At 41.6% G+C, this 23,795-nt stretch overlaps 1 protein-coding gene and 1 non-coding gene across 2 annotated transcripts in view; one reads left to right on the plus strand and one right to left on the minus strand.

The window, feature by feature from the left end:
* Positions 1–8,268: 8,268 nt before the first annotated feature.
* SNX18 (sorting nexin 18) overlaps positions 8,269–23,795 on the minus strand; it is a 29,829-nt gene continuing 14,302 nt past the window's right edge. The window contains exon 2 of the mRNA XM_043887176.1: positions 8,269–10,930. Within this exon, the coding sequence (XP_043743111.1) occupies positions 10,677–10,930 (254 nt within the window). The 3' untranslated portion in view covers positions 8,269–10,676. The remainder of the gene's footprint in view (positions 10,931–23,795) is intronic.
* Positions 15,648–15,740, plus strand: LOC122683983. Its single transcript, XR_006337891.1, has one exon. It is a non-coding gene; the product is annotated as a small nucleolar RNA SNORD116 (small nucleolar RNA).

Below are 23,795 nucleotides of genomic sequence, written 5' to 3' on the forward strand. Positions count from 1 at the left end.
GAGTGGGGTCCAGGCATTTTTATATATATATATATATATTTAAAGTTCTTCAAGTGATGCCAGTGTAAAGCCAAGTTCAAAAAATACCATAAATGAAAGTAGGAGAGACTGACTCAGGAACTCCTTAAAGTTTTATCAGTTCATTTGCGATATTCAAAGAAAATGGTAAAAACAAAACAAAACACAGATGAACAAATGGGAGCCAAAGGAAGTCTCAATAAAAAGTCTCACGAAGGACAGACAGTGGTACCACAGGGGCACCCTGGGTGCCCAGGGGGTGTTGATCATGGTGCAGGCCTGACCATGAACAGCAATGCATCTTCATGCATTTGCAGATGCATAGTGAGAAGGACTGTGAACACTCTGTTAAAGTTGTCAACTCAGTTTGCAAATATCATGTGGCAACACCCTGACTAAGCAACTGGGAGGTCCCCAGGGTGGATGGAGAGGCAAGCACTGGCCCCTCAACTCCTATGCTGGAGATCCCAGCACTGGATATGTAGTCTAGTTCCAGTCAAAGTTTTCCTATTGAAGGAGTGAAAAAAACAGCAGGGCAGTGGTGACTTCCTCATCTTATTTAGGGCTTCAGACTCCAAACAGCTTCCACTGTGGTGAGTTTCTGGTCTTGACCCATGAGACCCCCTCCATGGCAACCAGGCAGACATCACCGTGCCAACAGAGAGGCAAGATTCTCAGGCTGTGACCAGGATAGTCAATCTACTGCTGAAATACAGACGCGGGCATACAGAACCACGGAAGTTAATATTCTGTGTCAGAGCTCTCCGGCTCTTATACCTGGGGACAGTAATGAAGGGGCCCCTAGGGACTTCCATAGGGTATTCTCTGAGAGCTTAGCTACAAAATCAGTACTTAATGGGAAGAGTCATGGTAAGGAGAATGAATGGCTCTTGAATCAGAGCAAGCCAGACTGTGAAATTACAGAGTAAGAAGTTATCTAATTGGAAGGAGTGGTTGTCAGCCATGGAGCCACAGAAAACCAGGAAGGCACTGTACCTGTGCTTCATAAGCTCCATAGTGGGGACACGGCACCCTGGTCAGGGGTCTCCACCCAACTGTCCTCATCTCCCACTGCCTCCATGTTAGTGTGGCCTCCATTGTGGCTGCTGCTGCTGCTGCTAAGTCGCTTCAGTTGTGTCCGACTCTGTGCGACCCCATGGACGGCAGCCCACCAGGCTCCTCCGTCCCTGGGATTCTCCAGGCAAGAACACTGGAGTGGGTTGCCATTTCCTTCTCCAATGCATGCATGCGTGCTAAGTCGCTTCAGTTGTGTCTGACTCCCATTGTGTCTGGGCTATCACAAAGCCTCCCAACTTGTCTCCCTGCTTCAGCTTTTGCTGCTCCCAGCAAGCACCTAAAGTCACCCTGTCAAAATATGAGGCAGGTCATGCTCTTTTCCCTCAAACCTTTCATTGGCTCCCATCTCAGAGGAAAAGCCAAAGTCCTTACAACAGCCTATATATGGCCATCTATGACCTGAACCCACACCTCTGGGCCTCATCTCCTCCTACGCAGCCCTGTGTTACCTCTACCCCTCACCCCACTTCCCACTCCCACCCCACACTGCCTCCCTTGGTGATCAGTCATCATTTTGACTGTCAAATCCTCAAACATGCTGAGGCCGTTGCATTTGCTGTTGAATTTCTAGAATGTTCCTCCCCTGGGTGTCCCCTGAGCTCACTCTCAAGTCCTTCAGGTCTTTACTTCAGTTTGGGAGGCCTGTCCTGACCTCTTTATATAAAATAACAAATTCTCCCACCTCTCTCTACTTATCCCCACCCCCATCTCAGTTTATTTTTCTCCATGCCACTTGTCATCATCTAAATATACCATATTTCACTGATACATTTGATTATTACGTCTTCCCCACTAGAATGTAAATATGTGAGGGCAGAGATTTTGATTGGTTTTGTTAACTGCTATATTCCTAGTAAGTAAAGTAAAAAAGTAAAGTAAAGTAAGTAAAAAAGTAAAAAATTCCTAAGTAAGTAAAGTCGCTCAGTTGTGTCCGACTCTTTGCGACCCCACGGACTGTAGCCTACCAGGCTCCTCTCTGTCCATCGGATTTTCCAGGCAAGAGTACTGGAGTGGGTTGCCGCTAGAGCCTATCACAATACCTAGAAAATAGGCATTCAGTAAATATTTATTAAACAGTCAGGGTATCTCTATCGTGCCAACAGATTCATCAAGCTTTCCAAAAAGTAAGTGATGATGTTGGGGTGACTATATTTTCACAGCAACCTTTTGATGAGGGTTTGGTTTCCCAGAGTAAAGCAGGAGAGGATATGTAGTCTAGTTCCAGTCAAAGTTTTCCTATTGAAGGATTGAAAAACACAGCAGGGCAGTGGTGACTTCCTCATCTTATTTAGAGCTTCAGACTCCAAACAGCTTCCACTGTGGTGAGTTTCTGGTCTTGACCCATGAGACCCCCTGCCCCAACACTCAGAGGCCAGGAGGCCAGTTTTCCTCTTGATTCTGGAGCTCAGCTTGCGCCTTTGTGTTTAGGCAAACTCTGCCAGTTGTGTTTAGGGAAAACACAAAGCAGCAACCTGGCATTTATGGATTTGACAGTCAAAACAGCGGCTCATCACTGCTTTGGGCTAACTGCACTGCCATTCCCCAGCCCCCTCCTCCTGCGGCCACAGGCTCCTTCCTCCTGGAACCAGAACCCAGGTCTGTCTTTGTGGAAAACGGCCTTCACAAGAAGGCTAACCACTTGTGCTGGTAGTGTGAATGCAGAGGGCTAAGATTTTTTGGCCTTTCCTTTTTTCCTAAATTCAATTAGGTGTAATTCGTGAACCAGGCGAGTCTCACACATCCTTTGTTCTCTAAGCATAGTGCCCCTCCGCCCGCACTTACTGCCTGGGCCCTGCATGCTGCTTGCTGGGCCCCCAGGAGGAGGACAGGGCAGGTCCAGGGGAATGTCACGCCCCCCCTTCCCAGGCTCAAGCACTTGCACCTCTGTGCTCAAATAAGACCGAGCTGTGGGGTTAGGTGATCCCAGAGTCGGGTGCGTGCGTGTGTGCTAAGTCGCCTCAGTCATGGCCGACTCTTTGCAACCTCATGGACCGTAACCCACCAGGCTCCTCTGTGCATGGGGATTCTCCAGGCAAGATTACTGGAGTGGATTGCCATGCCCTCCTCCAGGGACTCTTCCCAACCCAGGGACTGAACCCACATCTCCTGCAGCTACTACGCTGCATGCAGGTTTTTTATTTCTGAGCCACTGGAAGCAGCCTTGGAATCAGGTGACCTGGGTTCAGATCCCAACTCTGTCTCTTTCTGGCTAGTGTAACCGTCACAGAACATCTAGAAGCCTGTATCCTTGTTTGCAAAATGGTTTTGTTTAAGTCAGTTCTATAGATAATGTACTTAATGGCCAGTGAGAGTACCACACCTAGAGCATAACACACACTCTAGATATAAGCAGTAGGAAAAAGAAATCCATCTCAGCCCAGGAGACATGTGTGCTTATTTGCTAAATGTCATCACAAAAGTGACAGGGGTTCAGGGAAGGGACCAGACACAAAGGAGCATTGTGGAAGGTTTCACTGGGCAGGCAGGAAGGCAAGAGAGTAAGCTGGACTGCAGAAAACAAGACTATGGTTTGGCCCTACCTCTCTTCGCAGTCTGGCTTACCTAATAGCTTGGTTGGTAAAGAATCCGTCTGCAATATAGGAGACCCGGGTTTGGTTCTTGGGTTGGGAAGATCCCCTGGAGAAGGGATAGGCTACCTACTCCAGTATTCTGGCCTGGAGAATTCCATGCACTGTATAGTCCATGGGGTTGCAAAGAGTTGGACATGACTAAGTGACTTTCACTTCACTTTCTCTCTTTACAGTTTACTTTACCCATGCTGATAACAGTACACTTAGTAATGCTGTTGGATTTCAACAAGGAATATCACAATGAAGGCTAATTTGTCACTATTGTGAGTCCATTGTCCACAGATTGTTCCTTCTACATTTGAACAATCTGCTTCCAGGTCTCCGAGGTGTTGGCACAGAGTTATGGCTCTAATCTTGTTTATATATATATTTTTTTTTGACTAGTACCTCTGTCAACTTTAAAATTTATCTTTATTTTTAAAATAAAAAATACATTCAACCTTTCAAAGATATAAAAAGTCATATAATAAAAAAATCTCCCTCCCACCCCTGTCATCCAGTTCCCAGACCCCAAAGCAAACAATGTTATTCTTGTCACCAATTGCTTGTCACTACTTCCAGAAATAATTCTCTTGGCAAAATTCTATATTAGTATATGAAGATATTTCTTTTTTTTTTTTTTTAGATGTTTGATACCTATTGTCTTAATCCTTCAGGTAACTGTACAATTTTATCATGGGATCACCTATCAGCATGGGTATCTAAAACATCGAATTTTCTTTCCATGGATTCTAGAATAGAAGCTATTAAAAAGCACCACTTGTTAAGAAGGCTCCCCCCTTCCCCCCAAGGAAGGCTTTGCTTTTCCCATAGGTATTTGGGTTCAGATAAAGGACATGGACTTGGTCTCATGTGGCTGCCTCCTTGTACTAAATATGCAGCTAGCACCTCGCTACTCCAGGTGACTCAAAATGAGTTCATGAACAGAGGCCAGGACATAAGTAATCAAAACTACAGGCTCTGAACATCAACAGATACACTGAAACAATGCAGGATTTAAGCTGAAACTAATTTGCTAGATACTAAACCATACTCCATTTGCGAGATACTAAACCATACTCCAACTTTTAAAAAGCATTTTTCTCCCCAAGTGAACCATTTTGAATTAAAAATGAAAACTTTGCATTTCCTAAAACCATGAGGTTGAACAAAAGCTGAACTACCACGTTGTCTTAACCAAACTTGGTCTACATGGATGTCTTCTTTGATACAGGGCATGGTTGCTCCCAAAGTCATTTGAAGCTATTAAATTCAACTTCCCAGAATGAACACAATGATAGTCATTTAGAAATGTGTCTAAATGTGCATTTCATTAGGTCAGGGCTGAGACACTGACCAAAGAGCATGTTACCCCTCTTCATTCATCCTAGGCCTCAAGTACTTAATTTTAGGGTGTGAACACAGCAGACATCAATAAAACCATTATTAACTTGGTGATTGGTGAACAAAAGCAGAATTCTGAGCTGTCTTCTTCAGATATCTTAGTAAGAGCTACAGGACAATTTTGTAAACATACTGGTATTTAAACTCTTTAAAACCAAGTGGGGATCCTTATGGAAAAGGGTTGTTCTCTAGAGAGCTGAGCCCCTGCCCACCCAGCAGGAAGAATTTACAGTCTGAGAAGCAATGAGTTAGGCTTCTAGGCAGAATATGCAAGGATGCTGTGCTAGGATTCTGGGAACCTGGAGAGGGGTCTAGATCTGAGCCAGAGCTGGCCAAGACAGGTACATGGTTACAGTGGGAAGTCCTGTCTGATGGGGACCGGGGTGTGGGTTCCTTATAGCTTATACGAGGTCCCTATAACATCTCATCCCTTCTCACATAATCACAACCTATCATTCTTACTCTTGCCATGCACTGGGCTCAGGGCTCTTTATGTGTCATTCAATTCTTGCAATTTCTGTGAAGCAGTCTACCCTATTCACAGATAGAAAACTGGCTCAGAGAAGTTAAGTGACTACCTCAAGGTCACACAGCATTTGGGAACATTGCTATCATTTACTAAGTACCTACTTCTGGAATTTTTATCACTTCCCATGGTTGTCATTTAGAGAGGGAATACTGCTGAATGGTGAAGGACTGTACATACTGGTTAATCTAATACTCTCAATAATTCAATAAACTCTAAATAGGCCTATCTTACAATGGAGGCTCAGAGATGGGTTGGTGAGTTGCCTGAGGTCATTCAGAGTAGGATATAGGACATGACCCCTGGCTCCAACGCATTCTCTTTCTCACAGATATGCTGGGTCAGCTTCCCCACTATGTTGGCAGAGAAGTCCAGCAACTCAGCAGTTATTAAGTCCTGACAGCTATTTCTTGGAGTAACTGAAAATTCAAACCACTAGAAAAATAAGATCTGATGCATCTGGCCACTTCAAACTTAGAAATCATTTCCACATACACTGATGGGATGCACAGCAAAAGAATGTCATACATCTTGTGTCCTTCTAAGACCCTTTTAAGATAGCTTCACAGGTAATGCTGGCTTCTGACAAGTTCATCCAAGGAAATGGAACTTCCTCAATGGCTCAGCAGGTAAAGAATCTGCCTGCAATGCAAGAGACCCAGGTTTGATCCCTGGGTTGGGAAGATTCCCTGGAGAAGGAAATTGCAACCCACTCCAGTATTCTTGCCTGGAGAATCCCATGGACAGAGGAGCCTGGCAGGCTACAGTCCAAAGAGGCACAAAGAGTTGGACAAGGCTGAGTGACTAAACATGACTTAATAAAACAAGCCACTTTTGGAAGCTCCATCTCTGCCACAGGAATAATGGGATTGGGAAATCAAGACCAAGAAGGAGGAACTCGTGATCCCTAGAAAGGCTTTAGCTATGACTCAATCCTAGATTAACTGCCCACAAAGTCAGAGGCCTGGGACAGAGGCAAATCCCCAAGCCGGGTTTTTCCAGGGGCCTGCCCCCAGACCCATAGCATAGCACCCTTCCCTACTCTGCCTAGAAGTTTACTCCACCACTCCTCAGACTCACCACAACTTAGCACGTGGAAACATCATCTGTTGCTTCTACCTGTGACCAAGGGGAACTTGTCATAGCTGATTCTGACCCTGACCAAGAGGAATTAAATGCTGAACTTCACAGTAGTTCCTGTGGCTTCCTTTCTTCTTTCAAACACCCTTTAAGAGGCCCTCTCCTTCTCATGACCCACCCCCCAATCTTGGGCCACAGGTGATGTCTCCAGCTTGGGTCTGGTTTCTACCACTGGCCTAAGGAAATCTGTGAACTGCAAGATAGCTTGGCCATTTTAGATGTATCAGAAGAGGCTGAGAAAGCTAAGCCACAGGAAAATAAATAAATAAAATAGACCCATAATGATAAGAACCTGACAGATTACAAAGTCCCACATGGATGGCAAGCTTAGTTCTAGATGGGAGTTTGGCCCTGTGTGGAATTTGCCAGGTCCCTGTACCCATTGTGACCCTTCACATTTTGGATTAGGCTTGTTGGAGCTGGCTTGCCAGCTGGCAACCAACAGTAACTATTCCCAACAGAGAAAGCACGTGAACTACTTAAGCACCTACTATGTGTGAGGTGCTAGACGTACAGTAGGTACTATTTCAAAACACCTCACTCACAATTTATTGTTATAAGGTCAGTAGTTACTGAAGTTACTAACAGAAGCAGATATTCAGTGGGACTTCCAAATGGCTTACGGATTTAAATTAATCAAACAGTACAGAATTTCATGAACAATTTATATGGCAACTGCAGATGGAAGCTTAAGACAGTGAATTCAGTCTTCTATTTTTCTGTTTAAGTCTTTCACATTAAATAAATGCCTCCTTGATTACTGGAAAAAAAAATAATTATAATATTCCACTGAGGCTGAGAAATAAAGCAACCTTTGTTTATTTTTTAAAAGATAAACATGGCTGATTTGCACTAATCTAATATTTTGAAGGAAATAAAACAATATTCAATATTTTTAGTCTACAAATAAATAATACCCTGTTTTGCTTATTCTGTAAGCCAAAGACAAGTTTGGAAATGAGGATATTGGATAATGCCTATGGATTTAAGAGTATCAACCATGGTATTCAATTCTGAGGAAATAAAAGCATAAATGGAAAAACTGACTTAGTAAATTAATAGAAAAAAATGAACTTAGGAAAGAATGACATTTAAAGGTTTATATATAAACTTGACATGCTTCACTTGAGAGACCAAAACATTTTTCAAGTCCTTAATGATGAGAACAGCAGCAGAATTCAAGACAACTAAAAACTGGCATTTAAGAAACTGCTGTATTGTTATGAATAAATGTAAGACAACAGTACTAGTGAAGCCCAAGAAAATCCCAGTTACAACTCCATTCAAGCCAATGGGCATTGGCTTTCCATTTCACTTTCCAATGTGTTCCCTTATTCCAGGTTTGAAATATACCTTCAGATAAGAGGATCTAGAAGAGTAACAGAGCTCCAGTGCATAGCTGCATTATAGTTACAGCACATAAACAACTACAACTGTTTCTAATTAAAACAGCAAAGCCAGGCTCAAGTGCACACCCTCTTCTAAATACATATTTAATCATAAATTATGAATTATAGAAAAAAAGACAAATAATGGCATGAAGGGCATGATAGTTTATTTTTTAAAAACTGTACCACACTGATCATAATGACCAGCATACACATTATGATGGCTTTTCTCTTGGGTATTAACATTGCAGTATTTTTGTATACTGAAATGTTTCAATAGGACCGAGAACGTTAGAGAGATAAAGATCTTAGATGAAAATGAACACTAATGATCCTGGTGTCCTACCCCATAGAATTAATTTAAACCCCTTATGAATCAGTGGCATTATGATGTTATGTAGTTCTGAAGAATGAAAGTTCTCTTCTAAATAGGCAGCATGAACCTATACCTTCTTGCTCTTTAATCTTTAGCTCTTACAATTTGAACTATGTCCACCCTGGCCAAAGCACAATCATACAAGACACCTCAGATAATTTCCATGCTACCATTGCACAAGTTTAGTGATTTTTACTTAAACAAACAAAAAATCAAACCACTGTCAAAAAAAGGAGGCAAATAAAAATGATTTTCCAATCATTTGAAAAGCATAGTGCTTATTTGTCCAATACAGACTCAAACTTAAATTAAATGCTATCATTATCATCTCTAAACTTCTGCAATAAAATTAACATATATATATATATATATATGGGTTTCATTTATAGAACTGTATCTTGCAATCAACAGGAGAAAGTTATTTTTGTAGAGAACAATATATTTGGTTACAGTTCCACATGTCGGTAGTAGAGACAAAGCCACATGATGTTAAATCTGGCTCTAAGTTACCTAAGGTATAAAATTTTGATCAAATCTGATCTTAAAAATTAAACCCATGTGAGATTACTTTTTAGAGTAAATGTGCTATTGAGAAATCATTTTAATAACCTTCACTTTGTATGACTATCTGCAAATTGACCCTTTTCTTTTAATCAATGTGACTCACCAACATTTCAAACTGACCTCTTTACTTCTATGTTACCACTTGAATACCCAGGGATTTCTGAGGCAGCATAAGTTTGACTTCATTAAAAACAGTAGACACTTTAACCTTTCAGTGACAGTTTTTAAACCTGTAAACTCAAGAATCACATTATTGAGCTCAGCAACTATAAAAACATTGAGATTCTGGTATTTCAAACCAAAATCTCTTTGTGCTTTTTAGATTAAGCTGCTTTTGAATATTTTTGGTATTTATCAGTCATTTGTATTTCCCTTATAGTAATAAAAGAATATACTTAAAGTAATTTTTAAGGTTAAATGTCCTGGGGGCTTATCAATACTTTAAAAAAAATTACTTTTTTCCATCAGCATTTGGAATAGTAGAAATTATTTCTGGTCCCTCATTAGATCAACCAACATTACTTTTCATCACGTATAACACTGAATTTTATAGACATCCCTGAAAAGTTTTTGATTAAGTAAACAAGTGAATCACAGTGGAGTCTCAACCAGTTAACAGTGTAGATCCATTAAAAAAAACACACACACACACACTGAATATTAAAAGAAAAATTTCAAGCTAAAAAAGAAGAAAAAGAAAAGAAAACTCTCTTAAGAATTAAAACCGAGTGTGTATTGTCACTGATTCTGTGCTCATGTCCCCAACAGATTAGACCCCTTCTCCAGGTTGTAAGACATGTTCGATTAAATCTCCACGTCAAGTTTCCAGGACACTTGAGTGAAGAGACTAGGCTTACTGCAGCATCTAAGGGAACAGAGTGGCACCATCTTCTTCGCTAACAGACACCCTCTCTGAAGGTGAACATGAGTCTCCCTCCACTGTGCTCGCCAGCATCGATCCCGGAGACAAAACTCGCTGGGCAAACTGATGACAGCTGATCCTCCCACCCTGCCCCCCGTGCCAACAGGAGGTTCCCAGCAGTTTGTCATTATGTGCACTGGCCTTTCACTCTTTCCATCAGAAAAGTTGTGGTTACTTTAAAAAGGGGTAGGGGGGGTGGAGAAATGAAAAACCAAGAGTCTAAAGGCACAAAGTCGCATAGCTGCTCTAGTTGGAGTTTGTAAACAGAGAATAGGCTGAATTTAGGTAATCCCAATCTATGAGAGTAAAAAGGCATCCACAGCAGGCTTTTAACCAGCCAGCTTCTTTGAGACCCTTCATGGGTTTTGAGGTCTACAAAGTATGCACTAAAATACCCATACTTCAAAAAGCAATAAGGCAAATAGTATACTCATTATTCCAAAAGTTACAATGGTAGTGTAGGCATACATAGTATAATTTAGTTACAATGTGTGGTACTGTTTCTATTATATAACCATATTAACTGCTTCTTTCCTACATAATTATATATTCAGCCCAGTTTCAGTTGAACACAAAACCATCCTTGTACCACTGCTGATAGTTGGCAATAGTTCTTTGATAGCAGTTTGTATTCTGCTATAGAAATTATCCTTGAACTGAAAAAAAAAGTCCACAATCCAACGTCCAGTCATTAAACACTATCATATTTGTGAAGAGCCTCTTCCAACTTCTGCGTCACTTTTTGGAAAAATATTATTTGTTGTTGTAAGAAATGCTGCATTTGTGATTTAAAGTCTCTTACTCGAATTTGATGGAAGTGGTGAATTTCAGCCAAAGTAGCAAAAGAAATAGTGTTACAGCGATCCTGAATGCCATCAGCCTTTTGGACTTCCATCTTCCCTTCTTCCACGTGTCGCCTACTCTCCTTTACTTTGGTAAGAGCTCCTGTAGTTTAAAAAAAAAATTAATTAAAAAATACATATAAAAAAATAAAAAATACATATGTATCCCAGTGTTACAGCTACACAGTAAACAGAATGTTGGGCATTATAAATACTTGCCTGAACTATTTTGAAGTCCTTTGGCATTTAAAGGGGTGACTATAATTATTTATTAAAAATGAAGAAATCTGGTAAAGTTTCTGAAAACACCTCCACTGCTACAAATTCACTTATCAAAACTAGCCTTTGCCATTGACCAAATAGTATGTTTCATCTCTTCCAGCAGCAGAGATACTATATACTACAGACAAAAAACTGCAAGGAATTTTTCCTAAAAAGACAAACCAAGAAACTCTGCAATTTTAACATCCTTAAGGGACAAAGTGTAACACCATTCTGTGTGAGCGTGTGTGTGTGTGTCTTAATTGTTCAGTCACATTCGACTCTTGGCAACCCCATGGACTAGCCCGTTAGGCTCCTCTGTCCATGGAATTCTCCAGGCATGAATACTAGAGTGGGTAGCCATTCACTTCTCCAGGGGATCTTCACAACTCAGGGATCAAAACTGGGTCTCCCACATTGCAGTTAAGATTTTTTTTTTACCGTCTGAGCCACCAACACCACTATATACACATATATTAAAAAGAGCATCTCTAAAGTGGAGCATACTGCATTGCATGCCTGATTCTGACTCCACGTTCTATCAGGAGATCCATACCTGTAGCATAATGGCCCTGTGCAGTAAACATATGCCTCCTTCTCTTTACAGGCTGTAAAGATCAGTGAGTGTTGAGTCTGCCCGAATGGTGACCTGGGAATGAAGCCGGAGGCGTCAGCCTCCGGCCAAGAAACATCACCAGAGGATGCAGGCCTGGGGGGCTGGGGGGGGGCATGGCGGAGGATGGTTTCTGTGGCAAGTGCCACACGAGGGCAGATCTTCCCCTAGACGCACAGTCATAAAAAAAAAAGCACAAAAGCCTGAGGATGCATAGGAGGCAGGAAAAATAAAAGACTATTCATGTGTACTTAAAAACGAGTGATGATAAAGTTTAAATCACTTGAGCACAGCCAGCTCAAGAATCCAGATTCCTGACTCCACATGCATCCATTCTACTAAACCATGATGAAAACCATGATGAAACACTTAGGACACCTGGCTTGCTGGTCTGAGGACGTGATGACGCTAATTGGAGGGAAAGGTAGCCTGTTTAGAAAGCTGTGTGGAAGCTGAGCAACTTTGTTGTGGAAATGTTGTTTTAGCCAATGGTGAAATACACAGGGGAAAAGTCCTGTATCTAAATTTCTTCAAATCTACAAAATAGAGTAAACCTACTATTCAATAAAATCCTTAAACACTGTTTTGTTTTGTTTTTGCACAACTCAAAAACCTGAGAAATTAAAACTCATCAACAACAAATGTCACAGATATAAATGTATATATGTTTGTATATTTTCATTTATTTATTCTAAAGAAGATCCTTACCTGAAAAGTGGGAGAGCCCTGGAGCAGAGAGAATACCCTGCTTCCCCCGTGACCACACAGTGGAGATGTCGTCCATGGTAACAAGGCTACAGGAAGACCCCTACCCAATCCCCTAAGTAGCCATCACCTCGAAAATGCAGCCCTGTTAACATTTCCCCCACAGCAGACAAGACTCAAGAAGCAATGCAACCTGCCTGCCTATAGTCTACATTAAACAGAGAACGCTCCTCCTCCTTAGAGACAGAAAAGAATAATTTCTTATAGCTAACTTAGGTTTATTATATTTGTACAAGTGTCATCGTTTATATATAAAAATTGAAGTTGAATAAACTAGGAAAGCATCAGACAGAAAACTAACAAAGAAAAGAAAAAACTACCTAAAAGATGGCTGAGAATATGAAACTATAAAATTTATGTTGAAAATGGTTGAGAGAGAGCATGTTATTGTTTAGTTGCTAAGTCGTGTCCGACTCTTTTTTTGCAACCCTGTGGATTATAGCCTGCCAGGCTCCTTTGTCCGTGAGATTTCCCAGGCAAGAATATTGGAGTGGGTTGCCATTTCCTTCCTCAGGAGATCTTTCTGATCCAGGGAAGGAACCTGCGTATCCTGCTTGGCAGGTGGATTCTTTACCGAGCCACCTGGGAAGCCCAAACAAGGCATCATGAGAGCAGAGTCTCAGGCAATCTGACTGTTCGTGTGATTCAGGGCCGAGGTGCCACTATTGAGCATGGAGGACAGGCATTGGCGCCCTGCCCTGCACCGATCCCTGGGCAGCCGTGAAGCAGCTGGGTACCGGGAATATGCTGCGAGTGTCACTTGTTCTAATCACTAGAGTCCAGCACAGAGGAGCTCAGAAACCTGGCCCTGAGCTCTGCCAGTGTCAATGAACCTGCAGCTCATCAGCCTCCAGATGAGATCACCACCTTTTCAGAAACGACATTCTATGACACAGACCTGCAGACATGCATCCATAAAAACCAATTTACAAATGAACAAGCCTGAAGTGTGATTCACAACCTGAATCACATCACAATACATTTTCAAAACTCCTGGACACAGTACAAGTATTAAATCTCTCCAAGGCCTAAAGACCTTTTGGCATTTGTCAACTTGAAGCTTTCTGAGTGTACATACTAAAAAGGAGCTGTGAATTGAAGACTCACTTTTCTCCCAGCTGTGAATTTACTTTGTAAATAACACAGAGCCCTGAACAGCTGGGCTTCTGGGGCAATAATCTCAGCTCATTTACCAACATTCGTGGAGGGCCTGGCTTCCCCAGTGGCTCAGCAGTAAAGAATCCACCTGCAATGCAGAAGCTGCAGGAGACGTTGAGTTAGATCCCTGGGTGGGGAAGATCCCCTGGAGGAGGGCATGGCAACCCACTCCAGTATTCTTGTCTGGAGAATCCCCAAGGACAGGGGAGCCTAGCAGGCTACAGTCGATGGGGTTGTAAAGAGCTGGACATGACTGAGCAACTTAACATACACACACGGACAGCATAGAGCAGGCAAGGGGGACGCACGTGGTGGTGGGGGGGTGGGTCACATCAAGTGTTCAAGTGCCTACCCTCCAGAACTCTCAAGGAAGACAGCTCAAGAAAGCCCACTGAGGACAAGCACACAGCCGTGACGTGAAGTCAAACAGCGCCGCAAAGCACGGAATTCTGCATGGGAGCTGACTATGGCTTCTTCCAAGATAATGTAATCGTGTCACAAGGGAAAACACTTGGAGGACCTGCTTTGTGCCAGGCAGTGCTGAGGACAAAGGGTGCCAGGGTGGGGGCAGGAATAAGCGTAGAGAACAGTAAATGGTAGCTGCCTAAAACAGTCATCATATATTCGAGGCACTTTCTGCATACCAAGTCTAACCCTGCTGCAACTCTGCTACAGACATTACTGCTGTTTTACAAGGGAATTGAGAAAGCCACCCACATTCTTTGAGCCCCAAAGTCAGCAGGAACCCAGTGAGAGGTGGGAGAGATGGGATCTGAATGCAGAACTGACTTCAAAGCAGACACCACAAATATTCAGAAAAGAAACTGGAGCCTGAAGAGGCAAAAAGGCACAGTGGCCTGGTGAGCAGGGTGCTGGGGATAAGGACAGGGGCTCCTGCTCTGCTCCTCTCTCTTTTCACCTTCCTCACTGGTCTCTGGCTTTTATGCTGTCATACACATCAGGAGACCTTGTGAGTATGTAAAATAAACCATATAGGTGTTGAAAATTTCCCTCTGGAATCTTAGTAACCTCATTCAATTCATTAATTGTGCCTGCAAAGCCATTTAATATTTATAAGGTGTCTGATTTTCTTATCTTTGTAGCATACAATTAGGGTGCCACAAAAAAACATTGAAAAGGCAGCACGTATTTCATTCTTTTGAAATTTAAACTCAAACTTACATGGGGGGTGGGGGGTTTTGTCTTCCCCCCACCTCCCCCCATCTCACCGACTTAGATCCTATTGGAAAATTATATAAGTCAAGAACTATCACCAAAACTAGTAACATACACTGCCTGGATGGGATTTGCCTTTGTTTGCTCTAGCGCAGTTGGATAGCCCAGCCAAAACTTATTTTGCAAAATAGGAAGAAAAGAACAAACTACTGAAGACAGTAAGTACCCAAAAGGCAATTTCACTTGGAATTTTGGTTTAAGGCACTTAATACAATTCAAATCTATTAGCATAATGCATCAGGATTGCAAGGAGCAAGGAAACAGGTGAAATATGTTTATTAGGGAGAGACATGGTTCCTATTTTAGGGACTCAAATTATTTTTTGAGGTGACAAGATTTACATGCCTGAAACCATTAAAGACCATTAAAAACCATATACAAGATAGAAAATGAAGGTATTGAACAGCATTCTATAAATGTACAAACTGGTAGAAGAGGGAGTGCTAGGTGTAATCAAGGAAGATTATGTTATCACAAAATTGGACCCATGAATTTGGAGCAAATTTTAAAACCACAACCTCTTTTAACTAAAATCTAGTTAAATTGGTTTCCCTCCAGACTCACCTTCTGAAGAAAGATGATTAACAAAAAACAGGCCGACAGCAATATACTTTTTGAAAAATCGAAAGAGTTTCCAAGTTGACAGCAATCCAGTTCTCTAGGCATCTGGCTGTTACATTTCAGGATGACAACCCCAAAACCTTCAACCCCAAGCCCCCCCAAAAGTAAGTTATCTTTTGTAAAATATTATTCACAGTTAAAAAATTATTTCCTTCAAGAAGAAAACCGATCGATGACGACACCCTCTCATGCATTCCTTGGAAAATCTGAACAAAATGAGTGAGAACTCACTACCGTCTCCTCATCGAAACTGAGGTCCAGCACGTTGAATAAAAAAAAAAAAAAGAAGAAGAAGAAAACCATTCTGCGTTTAAATATTCACCTCACAAGCCTCTGATTAGTTTTTCCCACACATTTTTAACAAATACTAAGGGTTTAGTGTGTTTTCTTATGAGAAAGATAAAGTCAAATCATTCAATAAGCTAATTATGGAAGTTAATTAGTCTACTGTCTGAGAGTATACAGAAAAAAAGAAAAAACCACGGGGGAACTGATGAACAGAACTACTTTCTCGAGTTTCCCTGAAGCTCCCCTCTACCCTACTTCTACCCACTGCACTTCTAAACTCTGGCTTCTCTCAAGGTCAAAGTGGGAACATACTTTTCCAATAGTAATGATATTACAAACATCCATCAGATATAAGTAAAATAGTTTTACTATTAGAACTAGGACCTGCATTTTTGTCACAGATGGTGTATTCTTGCAGTTTATTTGCCAATTCTCAAACTGGGAATTATCTGTACACACAACTATGCTTCCCATATTTCCATATCTAAAATATTAAACATCACAAGGCAGAGATAGCCACATTTTCAATCAGGTTTAGCTTCTAAAGATGGAAGAGTTGGAGAAAGAAAACTATCGGGGGCAGGGTTAGATCCCTACAGACTTGCTACTTCTAGGATAGCTTAAAATATTAACTTGTAGCCTAAGAATCAATTGCAGAGGTACAATGTAACCAGCTGCAGAGTTGTAACAAAGATTACAGCATATTTTAAGTATTCTCTCAGCTGTACCAAACCCAAGAGGAGTGTAAATAAAAGCTAGAAACATGGCCCAGAATCTAAAGACCAACAGGAATTCATACTTTTATCATGTAGTCAATACAAAAACAGGCAAAGGTTTTCAAAACCTGTATTTTTTTTAACTTTATTTTGTACTGGGGTAGAGCCGATTAACAATATTGCGATAGTTCCAGGTGAAGAGGGTAGGAGTTCAGCCATACACATACACCTACCCGCCTTCCCCCAAACTCCCCTCCCCCAAAAGCTGTACTTCGATAGTGGCTAATTTAGGGGGAATCTAACCCCTACCAGGCTTCTTCTGTCACAAACATCACACTGTCACCCTGCTTTTGTAACAGTAAGGAAAATCAAACAATAAGGGGGAGAAATTACAAAATAAAGTCTAATGTGAAAAGTGGTTGCTTCTGGATTAAACAAAAGACCCATAATACTCATGGATAGGGCAACTGTTTTTAAAGTGAAAGAAAATTAAAAATAGGAGAGATCAGAGGGAAACACATTTCAGAGTAGGAACACAAGTACAGAACTACAAAATTATTTCTCAGGCTAAAAGACAAACATTATATGGGGTAATATATGGACAAAATAAGATTTTATCAAGAAAGGAAAATAGAGGCAATTATTAAATTCTGACATTAAATAAGAGGAGGCTGACATTACAGAACAATGAACACACTCTTCATTAAGATACTAATAACCAATAACAAGACAAAATAACAAGAAGGTAATACATGAAAAATGGTGCAGCCTCCCCAAGTTACACAACTAAAAATAAATTCTTAAAGGGTATTAGAAGAACAGGAAAAGGTATTCATGAAAGTGGGCAGTCTATTTCCATCACACCCATGACTGTGCTGCCAACAGGCAAAAGCAATCTAGCTCCCATGCAGGACACTGGGCTGAGTTGGATACATTTAAGGTGTTTTTTTCCTCAGGGAAGCTCTGTGGCGGGGAGGCAGAAAAGAGTACAGAGATGGGCTTCCGAAGTGGCGCTGGTGGTAAAGAACTTGCCTGCCAATGCAGGAGACATAAGAGATGTGGGTTTGATCCCTGGGTCGGGAAGATCCCCTAGAGGAAGGCATGACAACCCAGTATATTTTCCAGTATTCTTGCCTGGAAAATCTCATGGACAGAGGAGCGTGGCGGGCTACAGCCCATGGGCCACTAAGAGTCTTTTCATAATACAGAGATACCCCTCCTAAAAAGACTTCCAGGCTGAGAAGGAACTTGCAGCTGAGCACTCAATCTAACTATTAAAATGGTTATTAATAGTTTAATAATTAAGTTATTAATATTTAATCTAACTATTAAAATAGTTGAACATCATTAAAGGATCTCCACAGGATAGAAAGTTCACTCAGGAACTGAACACCCTGAGCCTTTATTCCAAACGACGGAGCAGGACCATGACAGACTTCCTCCTCATCCACCACTCCACCTTGGCAAGGCACCCACTGGGGAAGCCGGGAGAACTCAGCCTTTGGTGAGAAGGGCAGAGTTGGGTCTCCGATTTTTTTTTTTTTTCCCCAATGAGCTATAAGGTTAGGTTAGATGAGTTTTGGGTACAGTTTTTTTTCAGTCTCTCTAGCAAGAGGCTGTGACTTGTCCAAAGTCCCACAGCTAATTCCTGGCAAAGAACTCACCCTTCCTACCTGCCTGCCAGCCCTGCCACTTAACATTCCAGTCAGGGCCTCTGCTCCACTCTGTTGAAAAGGGTCCTTCCCTTTCTACATTTGGAGTCATAAAAGGAAAACTAAACCAGTATTTCAACTTTGCTTTAGGACCTGCTGTTAACAAATTTCCCAGACTATTTTGGCCTTCTTAACTGACTCTGTACATGCAAAATTCCTAACTGTGTTCATTATGATACTTATTGAAATTACCCAGGCTCAGAAAATGGCATCTTGCCCACTTCCCCATCACCAAACCCAGCAGAACTCATGTCCTAACTTCACTCCCACTCCTCTCCTCCCATGTTCTCGGTATTTTACCAATGTGAGAATAATTTTAAAGCATGCTCAGGCCAGAAGGAGCATCCTGCTTCATAACCAACATGCACTCAATTTTAGAGGAATGATATTATGCATGTTTGTGGGGAACACAAAATAATTACACATAAAAGAATTCAATCACATTACAAAGTTCATTATTATTATAACCTTAAGGGGCTCAAACTCATAGATTAATTACAATCCAGGAAGTCAACACCATTTCAAAAGCATCACATTATTTACACAGAATGCCATTAAATTATGTACATCAGTAAAACTGTTCAGGAAGCATTTTATTGCCATTTTGGTTTTTCTAGAATGAGAGCACCGAAGCTCTGGTATCATCTAGTCAGTGAGAACATGTGAAGAAAAGCCAACAGTCATGAACAGTCTTCCACTTCTTTAACTTTTGAGAGCAATCGCTTAGGGAAATGTGTTTGGAAAATGTACCCAGTTTTCCTTTTTAAAAGATAATGTTTATTTTTTCCCTGGCAATTAAAAAAGTAATACACATTCATGTAGAAAATGTGGTAGGATTTCAGGCTTGGCCAGAGACTGCCTTGCTCTGGAAGGGATGTCTGCGCCCTAGAGAGCGAACAGTGATGCCAGGGCAGAAGAGAACAGGATGGCAGTTGGGGCGGTCGACCAGCCGGCTCTCTGTTGCCCTCAAACAATGACAACTGCTCAACCCTGCTTTCAGAGATTTGATCATTCCGTGTTACATTTCATCAGTTTTGATCAGTTCTGTGAGCTGAACTATAAAGCACATTAGCAAATACAGTTACACTACACTAAACTCTGCTGTATCATTTCCTTCTGATTTGCAGAAAGAAAGCACTGCCCTGGCAAAGTCTGACCCAGCAAAACCAGAAAGGGGGCAAAAAGAAAAAAACAAAAACCCAACCCACTCACATACTGCAGTGCCTCAGACATTTTCACCAGGGAGGCTCTAAACTCAGTTGAAGTTATCTGGCCTCCCTTCAGTTTCTCTGGTTAAGGTCCTCTCCTCCACCTTCACCTTCTCAGGCCCTACCCTACCCCCCAGGCTTGCTGGCTGCTCCAAAAGTTCCTAACCCACTAGTTTCTGCACCTGAACTTTGCCTTCCTTTCCTTAACCAAATCTCTTATTCTCTCTCGGACCAATTATACAAAAGGTTCAGTCACTAAGCAACAGGGGATCCAAAGGCTACATTTTCTTCCTTTTAAAAAAAAAAAAAAGAATTAGAAGAAAAAAGTAAGCACTTCATTTAATTTTGAAATCATGAATGTGCCAAAAACATTAACTAGATTTTGTCTTCCTGGGGCCCTGCCCCAGAAAACCCAGGCAATGAGGGACAGAACAGGAGACCGGCTGAAGGGCACAGAGACAGCTGTAGAGAAGCTGGGTGAACTAGACCTGTTTTTCCTCATTCCCTGGTACTTGTAAAATGTTGAAAGAAAATGCTAATTTGGCCAACATGGCCTATTTTGCCCTTATCCCCTCATCACTGGTACCCACCCCCCTGGGTTCCTGCTAACTCCCTATTAACTCTTTCCCCTTCCACTTTCCTCCCTCCTTTTGGTTTCCACCCACCCACTCGTTGATTCCTCCTTCCCCTCTCTCTGCTCCAATATTTACTTTTCAAATTTTTTTTTTTAATTAGTAAAATAGCTCCAAAAACAAAGGCTGACATCCATATAAAAGGGGCAGGATAGGATGGCCATCCATCCAGGTAAAAGAGTCCCAAGTGAGCACCTGCTCTATGCAAAGCTGTGGTCTGTACCCCGCAGGTCTAGTTTCTTTTTAATCTTTAACCTGGAAAGAAAAGCAAGGATGACTCTTGTTTTCAGAGGCGGACAAGAGGCTGAGGCAAGGGAAATAACTTTACAACGCGTCAGCTACATGTGCGTCTGGGTCTGCCTCCCAACCACACAGTCCCCTGTGCCTGCCCAAGTGGGGCTGCCTCCTGCCTGAGATCTCAAAGCCCCACGGACCAGGCCCCGAACACGGGGCACCACACCACACCAACCTCCAGAAACCTCATGGAGGGCTAAGCAACCCATGATCCACCTTCATGGAGAAGGAAATGGCAACCCACTCCAGTATTCTTGCCTAGGAAATCCCATCCCATCGACAGAGGAGCCTGGAGGGCCACAGTCCATGGGGTCGCAAAGAATCGGACACGACTGAGCGACCGAGCAGGCACGCACGAACCGCCTCCAGGCCCTCACAACTCTACTTATTCCTGCAGCAAGTCTGACTGAGTGGGCTCCAGATTTGGACCACATAAATAAACCTGAGACGGTGCAAACAGTACCACTGAACTCAAGTCAGTGAGAGCAACTTTTTGAAGGGACAAAATGTCCCTAGAGCCAAGAACTATCAAAATTCAAAGATATAAGTAATTTAAAATTCACTGTCAATTCACAAAGAGAACTTCTGAGTCATTTAAAAAAAAAAAAAAAAAAAAAAAAGAAAGAAAAAAAAAAAAAAAAAAAAAAAAAAAAAAAAAAAAAAAAAAGAAAGAGAGGGTCAGGACCAGGATAATAAATTACAAAAAAATTAATAAATAACAACAACAACAACAACAAAGACCTGATTATTTGATGATGAAAAAATCACTTAAAGAACTCGGGCCTCTAAGTTTTGGTCCTGAAGGTACAATAAGAAGCTGTTTGTTCTGGTAAACGTCTTATTATTTCCTAATTAAGCAGCCCTTTTAGCTCCATTTAGCAATCACCAGAAGTGTACAGGCAGGATGACATTTAGTATGAATGAAAACATTCACTGGAGTGCACCACATCTTAAAACATTTGATTACTTCTACTCACTATGTACATACATCCATACAGCTCACCTTGTTCCAGAAATGAAGATGGAAATCATGTGATTATATCTCTTGTGGCTCATTTGGTAGCATAGGTTGTTCTATTCACAGCTAGGAAATGTGATACATAATAAAGGTTCTTGTGTTTCAGCTTATATTGAGTAGTAAATACGTGATAAAGATACTAGGATGATAGATTCAAGAGAATACTGTAAAAATAGTGCTTTTATTTCAGAAGATTCTGGATACAATGGTGAAAATGTTGATGTGCCTGTGGTCAGGCAAACAGAGACAAAGACCAAAATTTGAGGATAAGAAAAACATGTATCATTTTCTTTCTTAAAGGTTTTCTACTCACAGAACCATAATAAAATAAGGTAGAAGGAATATCCTTGATAATCATGAATATACAATAAAACTCGAATAAAACAACTGATGTTGTAAAACAGAATCCATAGTGTGGTTAAAATTCAGAGAATACACTTGATGCCTGAGGTGCACAGTGGATAGTTCCTAATTCCTAATCCTTTTGTTTCCTGATATACATGCATGGATATCAGTCTGTACAAATAAAGCGACATTAGGGCTATTTGCAAGCTGTCAGCACTTTGGATTTAAATGACCTTTGACATACAACAAAACATACCTACACCTAAGACTAAAATGGACTTTGGAAACTACCTTTAACCAAAGGTAAAACCTTAGTTTCTTTTTTTCTAGGAAGATAAAGGGAGGCCCAAGCTAAGAGGTGGCACAGTAGTAAAGAGTTTGCCTGCCAATGCAGGAGATGCAGGTGCAATCCCTGGATTGGGAAAGATCCTTGGAGAAGGAAATGGCAACCCACTCCAGTATTCTTGCCTGGAGAATCCCATGGACAGAGAAGCCTGGTGGGCTACAGTCCATGGAGTTGCAAAAGAGTCAGACACGACCGAGCACACACACACACAGACTAACATAAATCTAACAGAAGCTGCTGAGCAGACAGGCCCCTCTCTGTGGGGCAGGAATAGAGCGAGGTGGCACTGGCCCTTTAGAAAAGACACAGACACACGAGGTACACATCCAAAGCCAGATCCGTGATTCCCAGGACTGCTTCTGAGAGGGCTGCAGTTACTACTACAGTTAGAACAATATTTTCAAAGGACCTTTTTCTTTCTTTCACATATTCTTTCCAAATAATATCTGGTTTTTAACTTTAGAAATGTAATTGTAAACCCCAGTGTTACCAGCTGCTCCTTAAGCTACCGGGGGTACTAAGTGGTGAGCAGCCCAGCATTAATGGCTTCCCTCAGTGCTGTTCGCTGTGGCCATTATGACCAGCACTTCACATCACTACAATCACTACACTTTGGGGATGATTCCTAAGCCAACAGTTTTAAACTTAAGAATACTCTTGGCCCTGGGGTGTCCCTGCTTTCTGCCAATGGCGGGGACCAAGTTTCCACTGGCTATGAGTCTTTACTCTGGCCACATCTAGACTTCCTGAACCAATCATAAATAAACAACTGAAGTCAAAACAATCTAGAAATACAGTATTTTAAAACAGACATAAAATATAACTCAAAAAATATGAAAACTTATAGATTACCCATGCTGACATTTACTAGCATGTATAAAGATTTCTTACTGCAGGCAATAGGTGGGCTTTTGTGAAAATCACAAATGTCAATATAATGAAATATAATAAAAAGTCCAGAAAATGGGATTTTCTAAGGATCCCTTCAGCCCCATTCCTTCTCTTTCCCTCTAATCCTTCTTTTCTTAAACCTACCTGTTTCTATTCTTGGCATCACTACTTTCTGTCACTCAAATTTAAAACTTCAAAGGTAACTCTAGACTCAAGCTTCCCTGGTGGCTAGTGGTAAAGCATCTGTCTGCAATGCAGGAGACACAAAAGACGTGGGTTGGATCACTGAGTCAGAAAGATCCCCTGGAGGAGGAAACGGCAACCCACTCCAGTATTCTTGCCTGGGAAATCCCTGGATAGGGGAGCCTGGCAGGCTGGAGTCCATGGGGTCACAAAAGAGTTGGACATGACTTAGCAACGAAACAATAACTCTAGATTTAAGAGAGCCCCTCCTCACCAGTCCTACCACTCTCCCTGACAGGTGTCTTCAGGTCACCTGCTCTTTCAAAGCCCGCCTCAAGCCTGGTCTACTAACAAGCCTCTGCAGGTCTGTACTCAGCCAACAGGAGCAGCTTCCTGGGAAACAGGTTGCACTTGGGGGACGCATGCCAAGAGCTCACAGTTAGGTTCTGTGGCTCACTACCTTCCTGCCTGCAAAGTGGGGATAATGAGAGAATTTACCTCAAAATCTTCCATGAGGTTTAAATAGATATAATCCAGTGCAAAGAACCATGCCTGGCACACAAAAACCCTCAATTTATATTTGCTACTTTTATCTCAATTCAGAAGTCACTCTTCAGTTTCAAACCGTTAGTTGCTACTGACTGCCTATAGGATAAAACAATTTTCTAGCAGGCATCCTAC

The sequence above is a fragment of the Cervus elaphus genome, chromosome 25 (genome assembly GCF_910594005.1).
Source record: "Cervus elaphus chromosome 25, mCerEla1.1, whole genome shotgun sequence".
Lineage (NCBI taxonomy): Eukaryota > Metazoa > Chordata > Mammalia > Artiodactyla > Cervidae > Cervus > Cervus elaphus.